The sequence below is a fragment of the Hydra vulgaris genome, chromosome 06, assembly GCF_038396675.1.
Source record: "Hydra vulgaris chromosome 06, alternate assembly HydraT2T_AEP".
NCBI classification, from domain to species: domain Eukaryota; kingdom Metazoa; phylum Cnidaria; class Hydrozoa; order Anthoathecata; family Hydridae; genus Hydra; species Hydra vulgaris.
In genome coordinates this window covers 31,000,074-31,020,030 of record NC_088925.1, presented here as the reverse complement: position 1 = coordinate 31,020,030, position 19,957 = coordinate 31,000,074, and the positions used below count along the sequence as shown (strand labels likewise).

Here is a 19,957-nt window from a genome sequence, read left to right as displayed (position 1 = left end):
TTTAAGCTTATAATTAACTATTTTCTTATTAGCAAAGTTAGTTATTTCAATAAATTTAGTGTTAAATATTTATTATTATTTTTTAACTATTCAATGGGTTTTATTAGCTGTTATTTTTTTAACTATTTTTAGGTCGTATGTTTGCACATGATCTTGCAAACTTTGCCCGTGAAAGTCTTGCATCAAATGTAAGAGTAATGGGTCCTGATGATTTCTTGAAAATATCACAGAGCTCAGACAGTTATTTTATAGATTTTTTTGCCCCGGTAAGCACTATTTTATTCAAGTAAAAATTAGTTATAAAGTTGTAAGTTGCTTTAAATTTCATGTTTGATTAAATTTATTTTACACAGTGGTGTCCACCTTGCATGAAATTACTTCCAGAATGGCGTAAAGCTGGCAAACTTATTGGTGGTAAACTTGCACATTTTGGTACTGTTGACTGTACAATTCATCATCAGCTCTGTGTTAAGGTTATTATCAATATAGAAGCAAAAAAAAGATTTTATTTTTACTTTATTTTTACTCTTAAATATAACATTTAAAAAGATAAGTTTATTTGTTTATTATACCAATGTTTATCAAATGTGTAGTTGCATATCAAATGTCATGTATTTTTTATGTATTAAACTACCGAAAGCTTTTTTATTTTTATTAAATATTCTTTATTTTATTGCTATTAAATAATACTTAATATATATTAAAATGTTTTATTTTATTGCTTGAAAATATTAAATCTGCTTGTAAATCGCTAATTGTTAAATCGCATATGTTTAATCATTTATAATTGAATATATGCACTGAGTTGAGAGATGAATAATGCACATTGTTGTGGGAGATGAATAATGCACATTGTTGTGAGAAATAATAATGCACATTATAGTGAGAGATGAGTAATGCACATTATTGTTAGAGATGAATAATGCACATTATTGTGAGAAGTGAATAATGCACATTATTGTGAGAAGTGAGTAATTCACATTATAGTTAGAGATGAGTAATGCACATTGTTGTGAGAGATAAATAATGCACATTATGATTTAATAATAGATGATTAGCTACTCATTTAAAAATTTAAAAATTAAAATAATAAAATTTTATTTTGATCAAATTTTATTAAAGCAATGATTTATTGGAATCACTTTAGTAACAGAATGGTGGTTAACAAAATGACAAATTACAAGAAATGGTGCCAACCACCTTTAATTTGTTCTACAACCATACATTATTGATTAGAAATAAAATTTAAAAAAATTGGTTACATTACTTTAAGTTGTATCAATCCATAATGTTATATTGGTAACTATATACATTGATGAAAAAAAGTCTGGTATAAAATTGTTTTTGTTATTTTAAATAATAGTTGAAAATTAAAAAATTGTTCAGCAGTTTTATTTAATAAAAACTAAATAACATTTAAGCCAACTATAATTTCAGTACAAGTAACAAGTTCTCTAAAATTAAAAAAATCTAGTATCATCACAAATAGTTGTTATCTAGTAAAGAAAATGACATTTATTATTATGGAAAGTATATTTGGCACCTAAAATATCAGTTGAAAAATAAAACAGTCAAATCAATATGAAAAAATCTAGAAATGTAAGAAAAAAGATGAAGCCAAAATAAGCAACAGAAAAAAACAGAACAAGAAAACATAACAGAAAAAGCATAGATTCAGGGATAAAAAGGAGCTATGGTGAAAAGCAAAGCAACCTTTAATGATATAGCTTTAAAGGTACAAAATTAAAATGACCAATCAAAAAATATGAAAATGAGTTTTTGAAAATGAAACAGTACCATGGTTTCTATAAAATCCTAATACTATAATAAATGCTTAACAGCTTTAGTCAAAATGCTAAGGTTTCCATTATTGATATACTACAATTAACACTGTTAGCACTATATATAGTTGTTGATTTTTGTGTCATAAAAATAGTTTAACTTTCTCATTTTTATTTTAATTTCTCATTTTTCTTGTCTTATTTTTTTAAATGTTAAAAATAACTAACATCTGATAAAAATTCTCTTATGTTTATATTACTACCATGATAAGTATAATAAAATTTATTATTACCATGACAACAGTAGTACAAAATAGTTGCATAAAAATTGGAAATTTACATTAGCATGATAATTTTAAAATTTTGCAATTTGTAGCATTCAAATTGAGCAAATCGCAATTGCTTTTTACACCTTTGCAATTTTTTACACCTTTGCAATTTTTAAACGATTTTTTTATTTTTACTTTTTTTTTTTCATCTTTCATAATTTACCTCCTTTTTTTGGCCTTTCTAAAAAATACAGAATGTTTTTGTGTCTAATTTCACCTTAAATCCTAAATACGCAAGTTGTTTTCTTTGTATAAATACACAAGTTGTTTTTTTGTATAAATACACAAGTTGTTTTCTTTGTATAAATACACAAGTTGTTTTCATTGTATAAATATGCACACTGTTTTCTTTGTATAAATACACAAGTTGTTTTCTTTGTATAAATACGCAAGTTGTTTTTTAAAAATCTATTTATTTAAGAGAATTTTATTTCCCTAAAATTTTCTTAAATAATCTTGAATTTGAAATTTTGAAAAAAGATAGTGAGTTTTTAATGCTTGGTTACAATAATTGTAAATTAATAAATTTAAATCAAAATAAACTTAGATCTAACTGCAGTAACATCAGATTTAGAAGATAGTGCAAGTGAGGGAGAAAATTTTATTTAAGCTAAAAAAATTTTTAATAGTTGTATATTTTTATGAAGGTGTTATTTTTTTTCTTTTCTTGAAAATAGTTTAAAAAGTAGAAACATTTTATTGTAAATGTTAAAAAGAAGAAACATTTTTTTGTAAATGTTAATCAAGTGAAATAAAAACTGAATTATAAAAAATTTAAATTAAAAAAAAAATTATTCTAATTCTGTTCAAAATATTTTTTTTTCAAAAAATAAATTTAAGAATATACAAAATATATTTTTTTTTTCAAAAAATAAATTTGAGAATGTACAAAGACTTATCAAAAAATCATTCAACTTATTAAAGTTTTTTTCTGTCACTTTATTTTTATTTTTTTTATTTTTTTTTGCAAAACAATTTAAATGAAAAATTGAATTAACTTAAAAACCCTTTAAATGAAAAAATGATTATACTTATATTATTAATTGTGAGCTGGATCAAAAAGCAACAAACGAAAGAACTTTATTCTACATACTAGTAAAAGGTTTAGTCATGCTTTTTTTGTTTTAAAACCAGATCAAATGGAACTGGTTTAAAGTAGTCATATTTTTTTAAAAAGTTTGCATCACATGATTAAAATATTTAAATTACTTCTTAATAATAATAACTTATATATGTATTTGTTTAACTTTTTTACTTTTTCAGTTTAGCAAATATCCATTGTGTCATTCCCACATTAAATAAAATAAAAATTTTTCTATAGTTCTGTAAAAATGAAATTAAAAAATTATTATTTTTGTTTATTCTTAGTTAAGCATTCACTCTTATCCAACATCAATATTCTATAACTTGAGTAAAGCTCATATTTTCAGTGGTTATCATACAGCAGAGGAAATAATTGAATATGCAGAGGTAGTTTTTAATATTTTAATTAATTAATGTTTTATTTTTTTAATACTAAAAAGTTCATGGGCGCCCGTTTTTAGCAACCTTTTACACTTGTAAATGATATTTATTTTTAGAAGTGAAGTGAAGCCGGTGAAAGCAAATAAATCTTATATATTATTATGCATACTTAATGAGTGTTTATAAGTGAAAAAGAATTAAAATTAACAATTTAAATGACTGAAAACAAATGTTAAAAAAAAAATTTTAAGTTAAAAAATTTCATAAAAGAATTACTTTATAAACTATATTAAGAGCATAACAATAACACCTTTCTTTTAAAGCAAAACATTATTAGATTGATATTAAAATGTTTCACCGTATGATGAAACTAATTGATTAACTAATTTAAGCGCAGAAAATAATTTATTTTTGTTAATTAAATAATTTTATTTAATTAAAGCCATAGCCAACACTGTTAGGAACATAAAGTAATAAAATATTGCTAAAAAATATAATAAAGTTGACTAAACTTGTAAAAAAAGTAGTTAAAAACTCATTAAACGAGTACCCTAACTCTCTAACCAAAACCCGAAGGTGATGAATGTTCACTGCGCCAATGGCTAAATAAATCAATTGATGTATGTGCTGCCTCTATGGCTAAACATCTTAGTCAGTATATGTTCACTCTACTGCGCCTATCGAATAAGTCGGTATGTGTTTACTTATGACTTTTTGAATAAGTCACTTACTTTGCTTATTCCTAAATAATTCAGTTAATAAAATTAAATGCACTTAAAAAGTATTACGCGCATTTAATTTTATTTATTAACTGAATTACTTAACTATTTATTAAGCGCAGTGTCTTTTATTATATTAATATTTATTATTATTAATATATTAACAACAATTAGTTAATAAAGAATATAAAAAAGAAAAAGGAATCCAAAGAATTTGATTAATCACTGCACCGCACAATATTGTAACTTAATAAGTTACAAAGTTAATAATAAAATGAATTTGTTTTGAAGCATGATAATTTTTAAGTAATTAATGCGCTTTAAAATAAAATATGTGATTAATATGTAATAATATGCGTGATTAATATGTAATAATATGCATGATTAATATGTAATAATATGCATGATTAATATGTAAGCGTTACATTAGCATTACACTATCAGGGAATCAGTGACATGGGTAAATTTATGTTAAATTTTTTTTAATATTTATTCTACTTATTATTAAACTATAAATTTTGTAAATAAATTAACATACTCATACTGTGAACAATTTTGTAAATAAAATAGTATACTCATACTGTGAACAATTTTGTAAATAAAATAGCATACTCATACTGTGAACAATTTTGTAAATAAAATAGCATACTCATACTGTGAACGATTTTGTAAATAAGTGCTTTAAAATAAGTGTTCTTATTTTAAAGCTCTTATTTAATTTAGCAGAGTCATTGCTTGTATCCAAACAAGCTTATACTTATCATGCTTATGATAAGCATAAAAAAATAACCAAGTTGTTTTAATCTGGTTTAATTTTACAAATATTAATGGTTTTCAAAGTTTTTATCCATTGAATCTTATTTTTTATTCATTGAATCTCATAAATTGAATCTTATTTTATATTTAAGACTAATTTAAATATGACTGTTTCATTTTTAAATCTTAGCATTGATTATATTCTGATTCAAAAAAAATTTATCAGTAGATAATTGTCATCAACAAGAAATAGGCAAATCGATTAATAACCATATGTGGAAATATTTATATATCAAATCACTCATTGTTTGTGATCTACAAAGATAAGTTTAACATTCCCTCTCTCAAATTCAAAGTCTGATCTTATTATAATAAGGTAGGATAATGAACTTCAGTACAATATCTCTAATTCTAATTTTATGGGGAAAAATAAAAGTTCAAATTAAAGTGATTTTCAATTATAGTAAGTTGACTTTTTTTTAAATATTCTTGTCAAAATAAAAAATAAAAATGAAACAAAAAAACAAATAGTGTTTCTTATGCCTAAATGCAATACATATTATTTGTTTTAAACTTTTGCATTTTTAAAAAAACGTCAGTAATTATAGAATGTCTTTTTTGAGCTTGTAAGTTCATGTCAATGACACAGTTGTCTTTAAGAGCATTTGTCAAGTTATCTCACTATCACAGTTAGAATAAAGACTGTAATTTTCGCATACAGTGATAGCATGCATTGCTTTGTTCAAATTTGACTTTGTAGCATTGTCAGAAATAGTTCTTCTGTTTCAATAGTACCATGTTCAGAAACATATGTAATGATGTCCTCATCTGATAATTTGTTGGCAATCCAAAAATTGTAATCTATGCCTACTAACTCGTTGACCATAAGGTTAAAATCTGCATCAAATTTTGCTTTTAACAATTTAAGACCATTTTTTTTTTACCATTACAGCGTCCTCTTCATCTAAGCTACAGTAGAAAGAAAAAATAAACCTCTCTACTGCTCTATTTTTATTTTTTATAAGTTTGATTTTTCAGGTTTTTGTTAAGTTGATATTCTAAAATTTAAAAAATTTGCTTAAAAAACCTTACTAAGTTTGAATAGAGATTTTAAATTTGTCTGAAATTATTGAAAAATTTAGTATTAACAGGGCCGTCTTTAGAGGAGTGGTGTAGGGTGGTGTAGAGACCCCAAAACGTTATTCAAAAATTAGCTGCCAAATTTGGACCTGCAGTCAGCAAGTTTGAACTTTAAGACAACAGTTAGGAAATGTCATTAAATGAGAATTTTTTTTCTTTCTTTGTTAGTCAGCAAAAACAAGACACATCATCCTCTCTTTAAGACAGAACTTGTGAATCAATACTGCTAACTAGCAGTCAGAACTTGGACTTAGTTCAGCATTATTTTGGAAGATATAAATTGTTTTTAACTTTGAGATATAATTCTTAATTGTGTAAATTATGTTTAAAGTATCACATTTAAACAATAATGAAGGTCTCTAAAAGTTACTTCCCCATGTATTTGTGCATCCTATCCACCAGATCAAGGAGGAAGCAACATAAAAAAGAAATTGTGTCGCAAATACTGAAAACAGAATAGTGTGGCAAATAGTAAAAACGGAATAGTGTTGCAAATAGTAAAAACAGAATAGTGTCGCAAATAGTAAAAACAGAATAGTGTCGTAAATAGTAAAAATGGAACTGCAGTCGAAGAAAATTAGCGAAAAATAGGGTCAAACCCAGACAAAAATAGTATAATGCAGAAATTTGGCAGAGAGAAAGTGCACAGTCTTTGGGTGGGTGTAAAAAAAAACCCAATTGATTTGCGCTACAGTATCCCTTTTGGGGCAATTTTAGGGGCAAAAAAAGGGTCCATTTTGACACCTCTAAAATCTTACAAACTTTATACGGTCGGATAAAAAACTTTATCTTGATCAATATTTATATAAGAACTATGACTTATAAGCAATTAATTGAAAAATCACTTTTAAAAGTGTAAAAGTTCCATTCGACGTGTTTGCTGCAATAAACGTTTTGTCATGATGTTGTCAAAATATTGTTAACATTTTTGTTTGATATATATATATATATATATATATATATATATATATATATATATATATATATATATATATATATATATATATATATATATATATATATATTATTGAAAACAAATATATATTTATTTTAATTTTATTTTTATTATACCTATTGTTTCCAAAAAAAGTAACTTTGATTTGTTTTTTTGTTTTCAACACTATTCCTTAGATTCATTTGTGACACTATTCCGTTTTTTTTGTTTTTGACACTATTTCTTAAATTCATTTGCAACATTATTCCTTATTCTGTTATTCAACAATCAATCATGCGACAATTTGCGACACTATTCCTTTTTAACATTTTTGACAATCAAATTTGCGACAATCAAAATTTGCCACACCCTATATTTTATAAAATATGTTTACATCATAGTTATTATTATATTTATACATTTTATAGTTACATTGTTGCAAATGTTATTGCAAAAAAATATACTTATTTAGGTTATAAATTGTTACTGTCTGTTGAAGGAAGAAAAAAAAAATACTTGAAATTAAAAGTATTACAAGCCTTTTATTCTGAAGTTACTACTGGAACTTTCTCAAAACACAAAAAACTGTCCTGTCTGTTTTATCTTAATAATCGAAACTCAGGTTTTTAATCTCATAAAAGGCACTTTTCATGGCACCACCATTATTCAGTAGGTTTTCCTTAAAAAAAATTTAACTAAGCTGATGGTAGAGCTTGCATCTAGTAAGGATACATAATGTTTTAATTTTATTATGGTAGATATTTGGTTTCAGAATCAGTTTATAAAAACTTGATTATTTTTACATAGAGACCTTATCATCATGTCTTCTCTTTTTAATGCTTCTGTTTCTCAGTATTATTTTATAATTAAAATAATAATAACAAATTAATAATAACAAATTAATAAACAAAAAGAGGTTATTCAAGTTATATAAAAAAACCTTTTCAAAAAAAACCTTTTTTTTCTTGTATAAAAACTATAAAAACATATAAAATCATTTTGGACGGTTTTTAGTTAATTTTTTTTATTAATTGTTTGTCATTTTTACTCTTAGGACATAAAAAGTCCACCTGTTATACATATAACACCAGAATTTTTCAATGCAGAAATTAAAGTCAAACCAATTGGAAAAACGTGGATATTAAAATTTTATGCTCCATGGTGTCATCCTTGTAATGAAATGGCACCAGCCTATTCGAAACTAGCAAAAGTAAGATTTGTTAGTTTTTTAATAATAAACATAGATTCAACTTTATTCAAATCACTGCATAAATCATTTAGAAACTAAAAGGAGAAGCATTAGTTGGAGAAATAAACTGTGATGAACATCGCTTTTTTTGTCAATCAGTTGGAATCACAAGTTATCCAACAATAAGGCTGTTTCCACATTATACAGAAGGTCATGAGAGTTTTGTGTAAGTTTTTAAATTGGAAGTTGTTTTAGTTATATATCTTTCATGTTATGAGATTGAAGATAAAGCCAGAGCTTATTTTTGAAAAAAATGTTGTATTACTATTGTTACTTTAAATCTTTTAAAAAAATTAAAATTGTTAAAAGGTAGATTAGGAATTGTACCATTTTTTTTCTATATATACAACTTTAATCTTGCAAAATAAAAAATAAAACAATTAGAATAAAGAGTTTTCTAAAAGATATACCAACGACAAAAGCAGCTTTTCAAAAGACACAAATAACAAGAAAATCACTTGAATATGTCAAAATATTTGTTTATAACTTATTGTTACTTTTGTTGTACTTTTTTGTTTTCTTAAGAAAATTTTTTAAATTGTGAATTTGTTGACAGAAAATTTTGATACAATAGCTTATTCTATTACAAAAATTAGAATACAAAAAAAATAATGTAAAATAATAAAAAATGAATAGGAAAAATGAACAGGAGGCTTATGATCACTTAAATGCTTTACTACATATTTACACAACAAAGCAAATAAATATTTGATTTGAATGAAAGTTTAATTTAAGTTTATTAAACATATAGTTATAATAAAATGAACTCTGTTCCTTTTTTTAGTTTTTAGAATAAGTTATTCTTGAATTTAGATTTGATTAGTATTTATTTAAATTTGATTATATATTTGCTTATCTGTTTTGAGATTTTAGACTACCCTGTCTTGTTTTGAGATTTTAGGAAAAAAAGGGATAAAAGATTATGTGAATAAAATGTCAATCCCAGATATTATAATTGTTTAATTTGGGTGGTATAAAGTCTTGAGAATATCATATAAAATATAGGTGGTATAAAGTCTTCAGGATATCATAATAGTTTGAATTTGAGTTTGGTGAAAGTCTTCATGAGCTCCTCATCAAGATGTAGTATAAAAAACTCTTAAATTTAAAAAAAAAAGAAGTGTTTCCACATTCTTTGTAGAAGTTGAATATGTTCTTTTTGTATTAATTTTCAAGCTTTAAACTTTCGTTCTTTTGTAGTTTTGTAGCTTGTAGCTTGGAGGTGAACATAAATTTTTGCCAAGTTAGCAAGTTAATTGGTAACTTTTTAATTGGTAAATCAAATTGCAATATAATAATTGATCTTCAGTATTTTCTGAGTGTGATTTAACTGGTAGCATGGTTAAGCTAAAATTTGATGACTAAATCATAAGGTAAAACAACATTTGTTGTTAGTCATAAGATTCAACAAATTTTTTTTTTGCTTATTTAAAATTTATTCTGAAACCCTCCAGTTTTGTTCCTCGAGTTAAATAATATAGCTACTGAAATAGCTTATTTTCTGCAATATTTAGAAAACTTGAATAATTGTCTTTTACCTTAAAATAACTTAAAATAACTTAAAATCAATTTAGCACAATCTAACTCAAAAATTAAAATGTAACAATATTTTAAGTTTTTTGTAAGATTCAAGTTGCTTAAAATGTATTCTAAATTTTTTATTTGATAACTTATTTATTTCATATTTGTTATTATTATTTGTATTTGTTATTTATACTAAAAAAAAATACTTTACTAACTATTTGTTCAACTTCTTTTACCTCTGTTTGAAGAAGTAAATCTTCTTCTACCTCTGTTTGAAGAAGTAAATCTTCTTTTACCTCTGTTTGAAGAAGTAAATCTTCTTCTACCTCTGTTTGAAGAAGTAAATCTTCTTTTACCTCTGTTTGAAGAAGTAAATCTTCTTTTACCTCTGTTTGAAGAAGTAAATCTTCTTCTACCTCTGTTTGAAGAAGTAAATCATCTTTTACCTCTGTTTGAAGAAGTAAATCTTCTTCTACCTCTGTTTGAAGAAGTAAATCTTCTTCTACCTCTGTTTGAAGAAGTGAATCTTCTTTTACCTCTGTTTGAAGAAGTAAATCTTCTTTTACCTCTGTTTGAAGAAGTAAATCTTCTTTTACCTCTGAGTAAAATTTTGTTTACCTCTGTTTGAGTTATACCAAAGTCTTAATCACTTGGTATCAACTAAATGAATGAGATCTAAAAAAATTCGTTCTATAAAATTACAAAACATTGATTTTTTTTAATTATTTATTTATCCACCTTTGATGGTGAGCAACTTTATCATTCGTTTTCAATAAGCTTTATAGTCTTTAATCTAAATGTTGGATATTGCAACAATAAAAAAAACCTCAAAAAGTCTGCTGTTAATAAATCCATCTGCTCTATGAACAATCAGTGCTTGATGAAGAACATCATCTGTCAAGTCACATTGTTGTCAAATAAACTGGATTACAAAGAAAAGTATATTTTGGCTTATGTAAAACTCCATATAAATCTTGGTATACTAATCACCCAAAAAACAAAAAGTTTACACCCTTAAGTGGAAAGTTGTGAAACATAGCAATCCATACAACACTTTTATGATTAGCTAATCTTTTGTTCTTTGTTTGCTACTATGTATACAAACTTATTTTTTCTTCATTTAAATATATATATGTTTTGGGAGATTGGGCTAATTCCCTTAATACTAAGGAGGTAGAGTAGCATCACGTTTTCATTTTTTTTTTAATTAGTGAAAGTTCTGAGTAGGTCTATCATAACCACTCTCCTGTCTTCCATTTACTGAAAAACAAAGTATATTAAATACAATAGATACTTTCAAAAGATATGCATATATATATATATATATATATATATATATATATATATATATATATATATATATATATATATATATATATATATAGTTACCTCTGATAGTTTGATTCAACTTGTAATAGGTATTGCTTCTGTTGTAATTGGTAATTAATTTTTATAAACTTCAATCAAATTCACTCCTCTTTTAGCAATAACATTAACAACTTTGTTGTTAATGATATTACTAAATATTGTAGTTAATGATAAGCATATGTATTTCACATTCGTATGCTTTCAAATAAATCTCATTGAGAGACCTTTTACTGGTTTTCTCAAGAATGTTGAAGACAATCCAAGTGAAAAACTTGGATTGTCTTCAACATTCTTTTCAAAACTTGGATTGTCTTCAACAAACTCATCTTGCTTAGTGGTAGTCTTTGGACTACCACTATGCAAGATGAGTACTAGTTTCAATTCTTTGTAATCATTGTGAGGTTGATCTTGATCGAGTTTTTTTGCAAACTTTTTTTTCTTTTTCTTGTTGTGGATAATTTTCTAATTTATTCAATGAGATTTAATCAATATAGTTCTAGTTTTGTTTAAATCTTTTGAATAAGTGAATGTCAGGGCCTGATCAAACTGGCAAAGCCATGGATACCACTGCAACATGATTTCAAGGATATGATTTAAATAAGGACGCCATAAAAAACCTTTCTCCATATTTTGTTCTGGTATAAAATGGTTTCTTCTGGTATAAAATGGTTCTTGCATAAAACACGTCATAAAAAACTTATTTTTTACGACTTGTGTTTTATGTAAGTTTGATGCATTTACAGTCTTCTTTCCTGTGTCATGATCTAATTTTGACATTCCAAACACATGATTGTCTCCACTGCCAGAGGTTAGAACTGACAACCAATCTACAACCTCATTTCCAACAATGTCATTTAGTAGTTTGCCATCCCAATGAACAAACAATGGTTTGTCATTTTTCTCTTTGTTGGTAGAAAATGTTATTCATTTTATCTATGTATATTATTTATATACACACTCTATGTGTTTATATTAATAATATTTTACTTGAGTTTCAATTAAAATTTATATACTTATACAGTATGTAAATAAGTAGCAAGGGTTTAACACATTGTGTATTATACATTATATTTTAGCTAGAATCAGGGTTGTAACAAGATTCATATTTAATAAGGGCCTCAGTCATTTACTGTTCCATGCTCCTAATTAAATATAATGTGGGTCTGGGTATTAATTAGATGGGTAATGTGCCTAAATAGTTTTATTGGGTTAAAGAAGAATTTAAAGCTAAAAATTAAACTCCTTAGTATATCCATACACCTCTAATAAATAAGTGATCAGGGTTTTTTGCATGGACTTTCAGATAATAATTAGTTTTTCTAAAATAAATTTTTTTAAAAAACTTCAAACCAATAATATAAAATTTGAAACACTAGGATTAAAAAATTTGTGTTGGTTTAGAATGTTTGGGTTATTTATGAAAATTATATTTTTCATGTGTTATATTTAAATATTTGAATAACAATTACAAAAAATTAGTGTTCAAAAACATTCTAAGGTAATTCTTTAGTAATTTTTTGTAAAAAAGTTTCTTTTCTTTCAGTCATTACAATGGTTGGAGAGATTTTAACTCGTTGTACATTTGGGCAGTTGAGTACTTTCCTACAGTTGTAAAAGAGTTTAGTGAAATAGACTTTTACACAATATTAAACAGTGATGAACCTTGGTTGGTAGATTTTTATACCCCTTGGTGCTCCCATTGTACAACATTTGCACCACATTTCAAACAACTTGGGAAGGTATGTAGTGTAAAATACAACTTGGGAATGTACATTTAGTTTAAGATTATAGTTTTTGATTTATTAAAAAACTTGTGATTAAATCAAGTTGAATTTTTTAAATCAAATTTAATTTTTTTAAATCATTAATAAAAAAATTTTTTCAAGATATTTACAAATTATACTGAATAAAATGAAATTGAATTTAAAAAATTCACTCCCAACAGGTTGGTGTTTATCAATATAGAAATACCAACAAGTTGGCATTCATTATTGTGATAATTATTAACAGTAAATATCAATAGTAAATAAAGTTTTTTGTTTGTTTAAACTTTCCCAAATGCACCATATGAAGCAAGCTTATGAAAAAGACCAGAATGCCAGACTTTATCTAAAGTCTTTGGTATATCAAGAGCAATCAGTATCAAGGTGGTAGTGGTGTAGTGGTAAAGCACTGGCTTCATAAGCAAGAGGTTCTGAGGTTGATCCCTACCACGTCCCTGGTAGTACCACGCTCAACTTGTTTCTCTTCACAGTGGCCTTGTTTGTCAAGGTTTGCACTTAGGAGTTATAGAGTTGAGAGAGGGTTATAACCACAATTAAATAAGCCTCCTCATCTGTAGTATTCTTCTCGGCCTTGGAAGGTAAATTAAAAAAAAATAATAGCATTTGTCTCACTGTTTAAAAAAAAAAGTTCCAGAGAATGCTTTTCTAAGATTGTTATCTGAAAAAAATATAATTCAATGAATAAAAAGTTACTTCAAACACCACGAATTCTTGTATAGATTTAAAAATTTGGTGGTAAAATAAGGATAGATTAAAACAATTTAGTGGTAATGATGTGTTCTTTTAACTATTAGTATTTTGAGGTACTTTATACATAAGAACTTGACAAATAGTGCATAACACTCTAAGCGATAAGTTGTGCGTTTGGCTCATTCCTGCTAATTCCTGTAGCCTTGACAATGTACATTTAAAGCATCAACACAAATGCAAAACATGGCACTGTTAATACTCTGATATTATACAGCTGTTAATGCAATCAATCTCTCTTAGAGCTACCTCAGAGTTTAGGTAACCTTACTGCCAGCTGGCCTCAGAAGCATTAAACTGAATTTAGAGCTGTACCCTCATCCCTTCATACGGTGATTACACAAAGAGTTTAAAGCCACTACTAAGGAGATGCAAGTAACAACCCATGAGTAGAGTCAAGAAGATCCAAAATACATCATCATAGGCAAGAAACCATGTAACACAAATTTTACATCTATGCCAACTTATTAGATGAGGAAATAGTGCAAGACTGGGTAATAGAGCTTTTCTGCTTACCCCTAATTATAAACATTAATAAAGTTTTAAACAAAATTTATCAAGTAGTCTGCTAAAGTTTATTATAAAAATTTTTATTGAGTAAATATCATAATAAGTTATTGTTAATCAATAGTTTTGAATATAATACTAAAATTTCTTAGGGTGAGTTTGTATCTTAAGAATGTCATATTGTAATTGGCTAGTAGTTAATTTATTTTTTATTCTAGAAAAAATGTATTTTATTGTAAATCTATTAGTATTAATTATTGTAATATTGTGACGTCAGTTGATTCAATAAAAATGTAATTTGTATTATTTGTGTGTAATCTTTAATTAGCGGCTTCTTAATGAAAAAGCTATTCAAACTGCGAAAATTAATTGTCAAGAACACTACTCTTTGTGTCGTGATGTTGGAATTCGCAGCTACCCTTCACTTCGCTTCTATGAAGGTCGAACTCAAGAAGGAACAAGTCAGGTAAGACAATTCTTATAGTGACACTAATATGCGTTCTGGTCCAAAAGATTTTGATTTGAATATTTTTTTATACTTAAAATACTTTAACTTTTCAATTTTCAATAACTTGTTTTACTTTAATCTTTTTGGTAGCCTATCACTGGAGCAGCACTAGAATCTCAAGATACAAATTATTTATTTGATATGTGCTCCCAATTATTGGAATATCACATTGCATCATTAAATCTAGGATCTAGTAGTTCCAAGGGTGGTGATTTTAATAAAAAAACTGAAGTCCCTGATGAAATGGTATGTCTGAATATTTTAAAGTTTTTTTTGTTTTTTTTACCTTTTCTTTGAAGATTTTATTTTGTGTCAAGCTGGTCCAAAAGGACAAACGTATTGAATTATCTGACACTGTTGTAAAAAAATGAAATATTGCTTGATGTCATGACCCAGAAAAATCCTTTGGGGGTATGATTGTACTATCATTGGTAGTTACTAGGTTATAAGTCCCTAAATCTGGTTACACCGTCCGTGGAAGAAAATCCATTTTCAAATTTTGCATAAAATCCCATTAAATACATAGCTGGTAAGTAACTAACAAAGTTAGTTTTAAGAATTTTTATTCATCCCAAAAACATAACAAAAATATTTATGCAGTAAATTCACTGGTAAATAACAATTCTTCAATTCTTACAAAGCAAAGTTTCAATTCTAGTTATTTTTTCGAAAAACATCAAAACTCGTAATATTCCTAATCCATTTTTTTGCTGTTGAAGTCTGTGATGCATCTTTGCAGTCTGTCTTCATATTCTGGGTGGTTGCTTGGTCTCTTGTACCTTTGCCAATTGTTTCTGAAAAGATGATGTAGTGCTTCAGTTGCTTGCTCTGAATAAATTCCCAAAGAGCTATTGTGGCGTTGGATGAATTGTGGAACATGGTGAATGACAGCATGAACCTTGGGAGTGATGGTGGTGCCCTGAGGTTGTAAATAGGAGACTCTGAATGGCTCAATTCTTTCAGCATAGCTGTAATCAAGAGTATTGCCAAAACAAGCATGGACAACACCATTGAATTTTCTTAGTGTTTCAATAAAGGGAACAGCTGGAAAGAAAGAGTGCTTCTGGGCTAATCTCTCTAAAACATCCACATTCTTCAAAAGCTTCCTGCACTCATTTCCAGCCAGTTGTCCACCATGAAATGGTTGCTGTTGAATATGAAGTAACGCCAGCCATTCAGGAGCATGTGTCCAAATTTTTTAGAGAGACTGTAGAAGATGATTTACGACACCAAGCAACAGATGAAGCTCCATGGGTGGAAGAACATCAATAACAAAAGATGTATCTGAGGCATTGATGATGGGTTCATGAACTGAGTTTCTGAATAAACTTGCTTTCTTGATGTTAGCATCAGTCGCAATGAATGCCTGATAATCTCTTCTGATTGATCCAAAAGTTCTCAGAGATATACACTTAGCAAGATCTTTTGATGAAATGTCACACCAAGAGCATGGGTGTGCACTGGAATGTGCTTGTAGACCACAAATGATGTTTGCCAGCTTCATATCACAGGACAAAATAAAGGGAAGTTTTTCAATATTCAGCAGATCAAAAACTTGCTTGACATTGTTATAGTTTTCCTGGAGATCTTCAGAAATGGCAATCAGTTAACTGATGCTTAACACCAGAATCTTTGGCCAGAGAATTGGTGAGAAGTCGTTTTGGTGGCGGAGATTTTAAAACTGAAACTTTTTCCATGATTCCAAAGTTTACTTTTAGAAAACCATCACCACCATCCACTCCCAGCTTAATAATGTAGTCATCAGAGAGGTTTCTAGTTTTAAGAACTTGCTGACAAAGAGCTTTTAAGTCTTTGCAGTGAATGACAAGTTTATCTACCTGATTTGTGCCCTTGTCAGTTGCAACTTTGATCCAAGTTTTGGTAAAATGATTTTCAAGTTTTTTGCTCAACTGGTCAAACTTAGAGAGGAAGTTCTTTTCTACAATCCGACTTGAAACAACTTAATTTAGTGTTGACACCAGCTTTTTCACACCAGAATTGGACAGCCCTGTGTTGTGTTGCATATAAACAAGATCTTTTGCTGTCAGTTTTGGTTCTTTATTGAAAAGTCTTCTTGCTCTTAAAGATGAACCTTTGAAATAGTTAAGAAAGATTTTACATTATTATGCATTACATAGACTTGAAATATGAAGCTAAAACTTTAAATATCTAATACAATGTTACCTGGATGAACTGGAATAGAGTGGCCTCCTATTCCCTCTGGTCTGCTAAGAAGAACTGTTCCATGGGGTGAAGCTTCCTTTTTGGCAATGACTGATGCTGCAACTCTTTCAGCTGCATCAGAGTCCTTTGACACAACTTCTACTAAATTCTTTCGCAAAGTGGACTTTGAGCAACTGTGTGGAAGACCCTTGTCAACTATTGAAAAGCATTGAGAACATCTTCTTTCAACTGAGCTCTGGTTTGCTTTAGGTTTTTGGGTTGCCATCACTGGATGTGGGGAATTGTGCTTTGCTTTGCTAACTGAGCAAATCAAACAATCACAAACTGAATCTCTTGTAACTCGACGGACTTTGATATTGGAGAAGTCAAACAGGTGTAGTTGGGTTTGAAGCTTCCCTTCCTCAAGTCTCCTAAGGTTGGAACGGCAATGCTCACAAATGCCAGTTGGGACTTTTGGATCATTAAAGTCAGTTGGCTGCTTCAGAATTTGTTGCATTTTTTCTGTCATGAAGCTGGTTAAAAAGCGACTAGCCTTGCCAAGACACAAGAAGCAAACAGTCTTTTTGTTCTCTTTGTGGGTTTTTGCTCGATTTGGCATTTTTTTGTTAATTCAGATACTAAATCTATGAATAAAATTGAATTGAATAACTAATGCTCAAGCTTTTTCTGAGAATTTAATCATAATAATTTATAAAAAAGCAAGTTCGATTTTTTTCTTAAATTATTTTGGTACAAATAACTTGTATATTCTTTTTTAAATTAAAAAAAGCTCCAATTTTTTTTTCTTCCCAAAACAACTTAGTTAACACAATCTGTCAAAATTTATAAAGTGGATGAAAGTAAAAGTTATAAAAAATTAAGTTTTATTGCTCTAGAGTTGAATATTTTGTTGTATTTTTTATGCAATTTTATGCAAATTTGAGAATGGATTTTTTTCCACGGACGGTGTAACCAGATTTTGGGACTTATAACCTAGTAACCACCAATGATAGTACAATCATACCCCCAAAGGATTTTTCTAGGTCATGACATCAAGCAATATTTCATTTTTTTACAACAGTGCTGACAAAAGAATCAACATGACGAATTATCTGACAAATGACCTTTTTTTAAGATTTTTTCATACAGTTATAGAAAAAAATATAAACGAGGGATTTGATAAAAATAACCAATGATGCTGAAAATTTAACAAATAATTATTCAGAGACTTCAAAAACAAAGTATTTTCAAATACACCTACAAGGCATATTAGGAATACACTTTTACATTATAAATACCCTGCTGATCTGCTGAATCGAGTCTCTGATAGTGGTTTAGAAACTAATAAATAACAAAAAAAAATTTTTTAATAATGCAAATATTTTTTATAAGATACCATGTTTATTCAGGGCAAGTAGGAGCAATCACTGTAAGGTTCTAAACTGGATGATAGCTGACATTTTTTTTTTATATAAGGATTTTTATTTTAAAGATTTTACAAAAAAACAAACACTTACGGGGGCATTAGCATTATCGGAGACATTTTAGTGTACCCGTTAATTTTTTGTCCCTGTAAGCATGGTTTATTTGTAAAAAAAATGTCCTTGTAAGCAACTTTTATAGAGAACGAAAAGTACATACATCGACTATCAAATAGCCTGACTCGCAACGGAGTGCTGCTACGTCGGCTGAGGGTTTAGTTTGGCTCAGTATTAAGGTCAGGCTTAGGGTTAGGATTACGACAAAGTTTAAATATGGTTATTCTATTGTAATTACTCGTTTTTGTAAATAGATGACATAAAAATGAAATATAATATATGATAAATAAATAAAAATAACAAAAATAAATATAAAAAACATATTTTTATAATAAGAAAGTAAATTTAAATATGTATAAATAAAAATAAAAATGTAATAAAAGTTAATAATTATATTTATAATAAAAATAGTATAGAAAGAGTTAAAAAAAATACACGGGAACAAAAAAAACATCCTCGCAAACGCTGACTAGGTGTGTGTGTGTATATATATATATATATATATATATATATATATATATATATATATATATATATATATATATATATATATATATATATATATATATATATATATATATATATATATATATATATATATATATATATATATATATATATATATATATATATATATATATATATATATATATATATATAGATAGATAGTATGAAAAGAATGTAGTTTTATAGAATATACATCTTGGTAGTATTTTTTGAATAACCCTGTGACATGTTTAAGAACGGCTGCGAAAGCAATATTTTATACAAAGTTTAGAAATAGACATCATAAGAAAATTAAGTCATTAAATTTTTTTTAAATATGTGTAAAGTATAATTATCATTTGCTTCATTTTTCTGAGTATATTTAGTCGAACTATATTTTTATCGTTATCAATAACTACTTGATAAATACTTTTAAAAAGTTTTTAATAATTTGAAACTATATTTATATGTTTAATATGAAGTTATTGTTTTTTTAGTTATTCGTACACGATGAGTTTTAGCTATTATTCGCATTTTCAATTTTTAACGATATTTGTAACAACTGGGAAATTTAAATGCCCGATTTTTTCACTTATTTATTTATGTATTCTTTTATTTATTTATTTTATTTGGAATATTTTATTAGGATATTTTCTTTATAGTTTTATCGTTACGTTATGCGACAAAATAAATTAAATTAAAGTGAATTTTGTATATAGTTATACTAAGTATATTTAAACAAATAACTAAATATATAAATGGTTGTTTTCTTTTCTTTTTTTTATCTCTTAATACCTTTTTATCTAATAATATAAGTTTTTTAATCTAGACATTTTGATTTTATATCTGGATTAAAAAACATTTCTATTACACCTCTACTAACAAATATTGGCTTTAATCATCTTCCCCAAACCATATTGTCAATAAATGTTAAACATCTTCACCAAAGGATATTGTTAT

The 19,957-nt window shown here is 26.9% G+C and overlaps 1 protein-coding gene across 1 annotated transcript in view; it reads left to right on the top strand.

Annotated features, from left to right (window-relative positions):
* The window catches only part of LOC100206669 (dnaJ homolog subfamily C member 10), a 44,159-nt gene extending 24,403 nt beyond the window's left edge, over positions 1–19,756 (top strand). Inside the window, exons 13-21 of the mRNA XM_065799850.1 lie at positions 133–266; positions 354–473; positions 3,479–3,580; positions 8,178–8,333; positions 8,405–8,538; positions 12,808–13,003; positions 14,631–14,768; positions 14,901–15,056; positions 19,495–19,756. Of these exons, the coding sequence (XP_065655922.1) occupies positions 133–266; positions 354–473; positions 3,479–3,580; positions 8,178–8,333; positions 8,405–8,538; positions 12,808–13,003; positions 14,631–14,768; positions 14,901–15,056; positions 19,495–19,518 (1,160 nt within the window). The 3' untranslated portion in view covers positions 19,519–19,756. The remainder of the gene's footprint in view (positions 1–132; positions 267–353; positions 474–3,478; positions 3,581–8,177; positions 8,334–8,404; positions 8,539–12,807; positions 13,004–14,630; positions 14,769–14,900; positions 15,057–19,494) is intronic.
* The last annotated feature ends 201 nt before the right edge of the window (positions 19,757–19,957 follow it).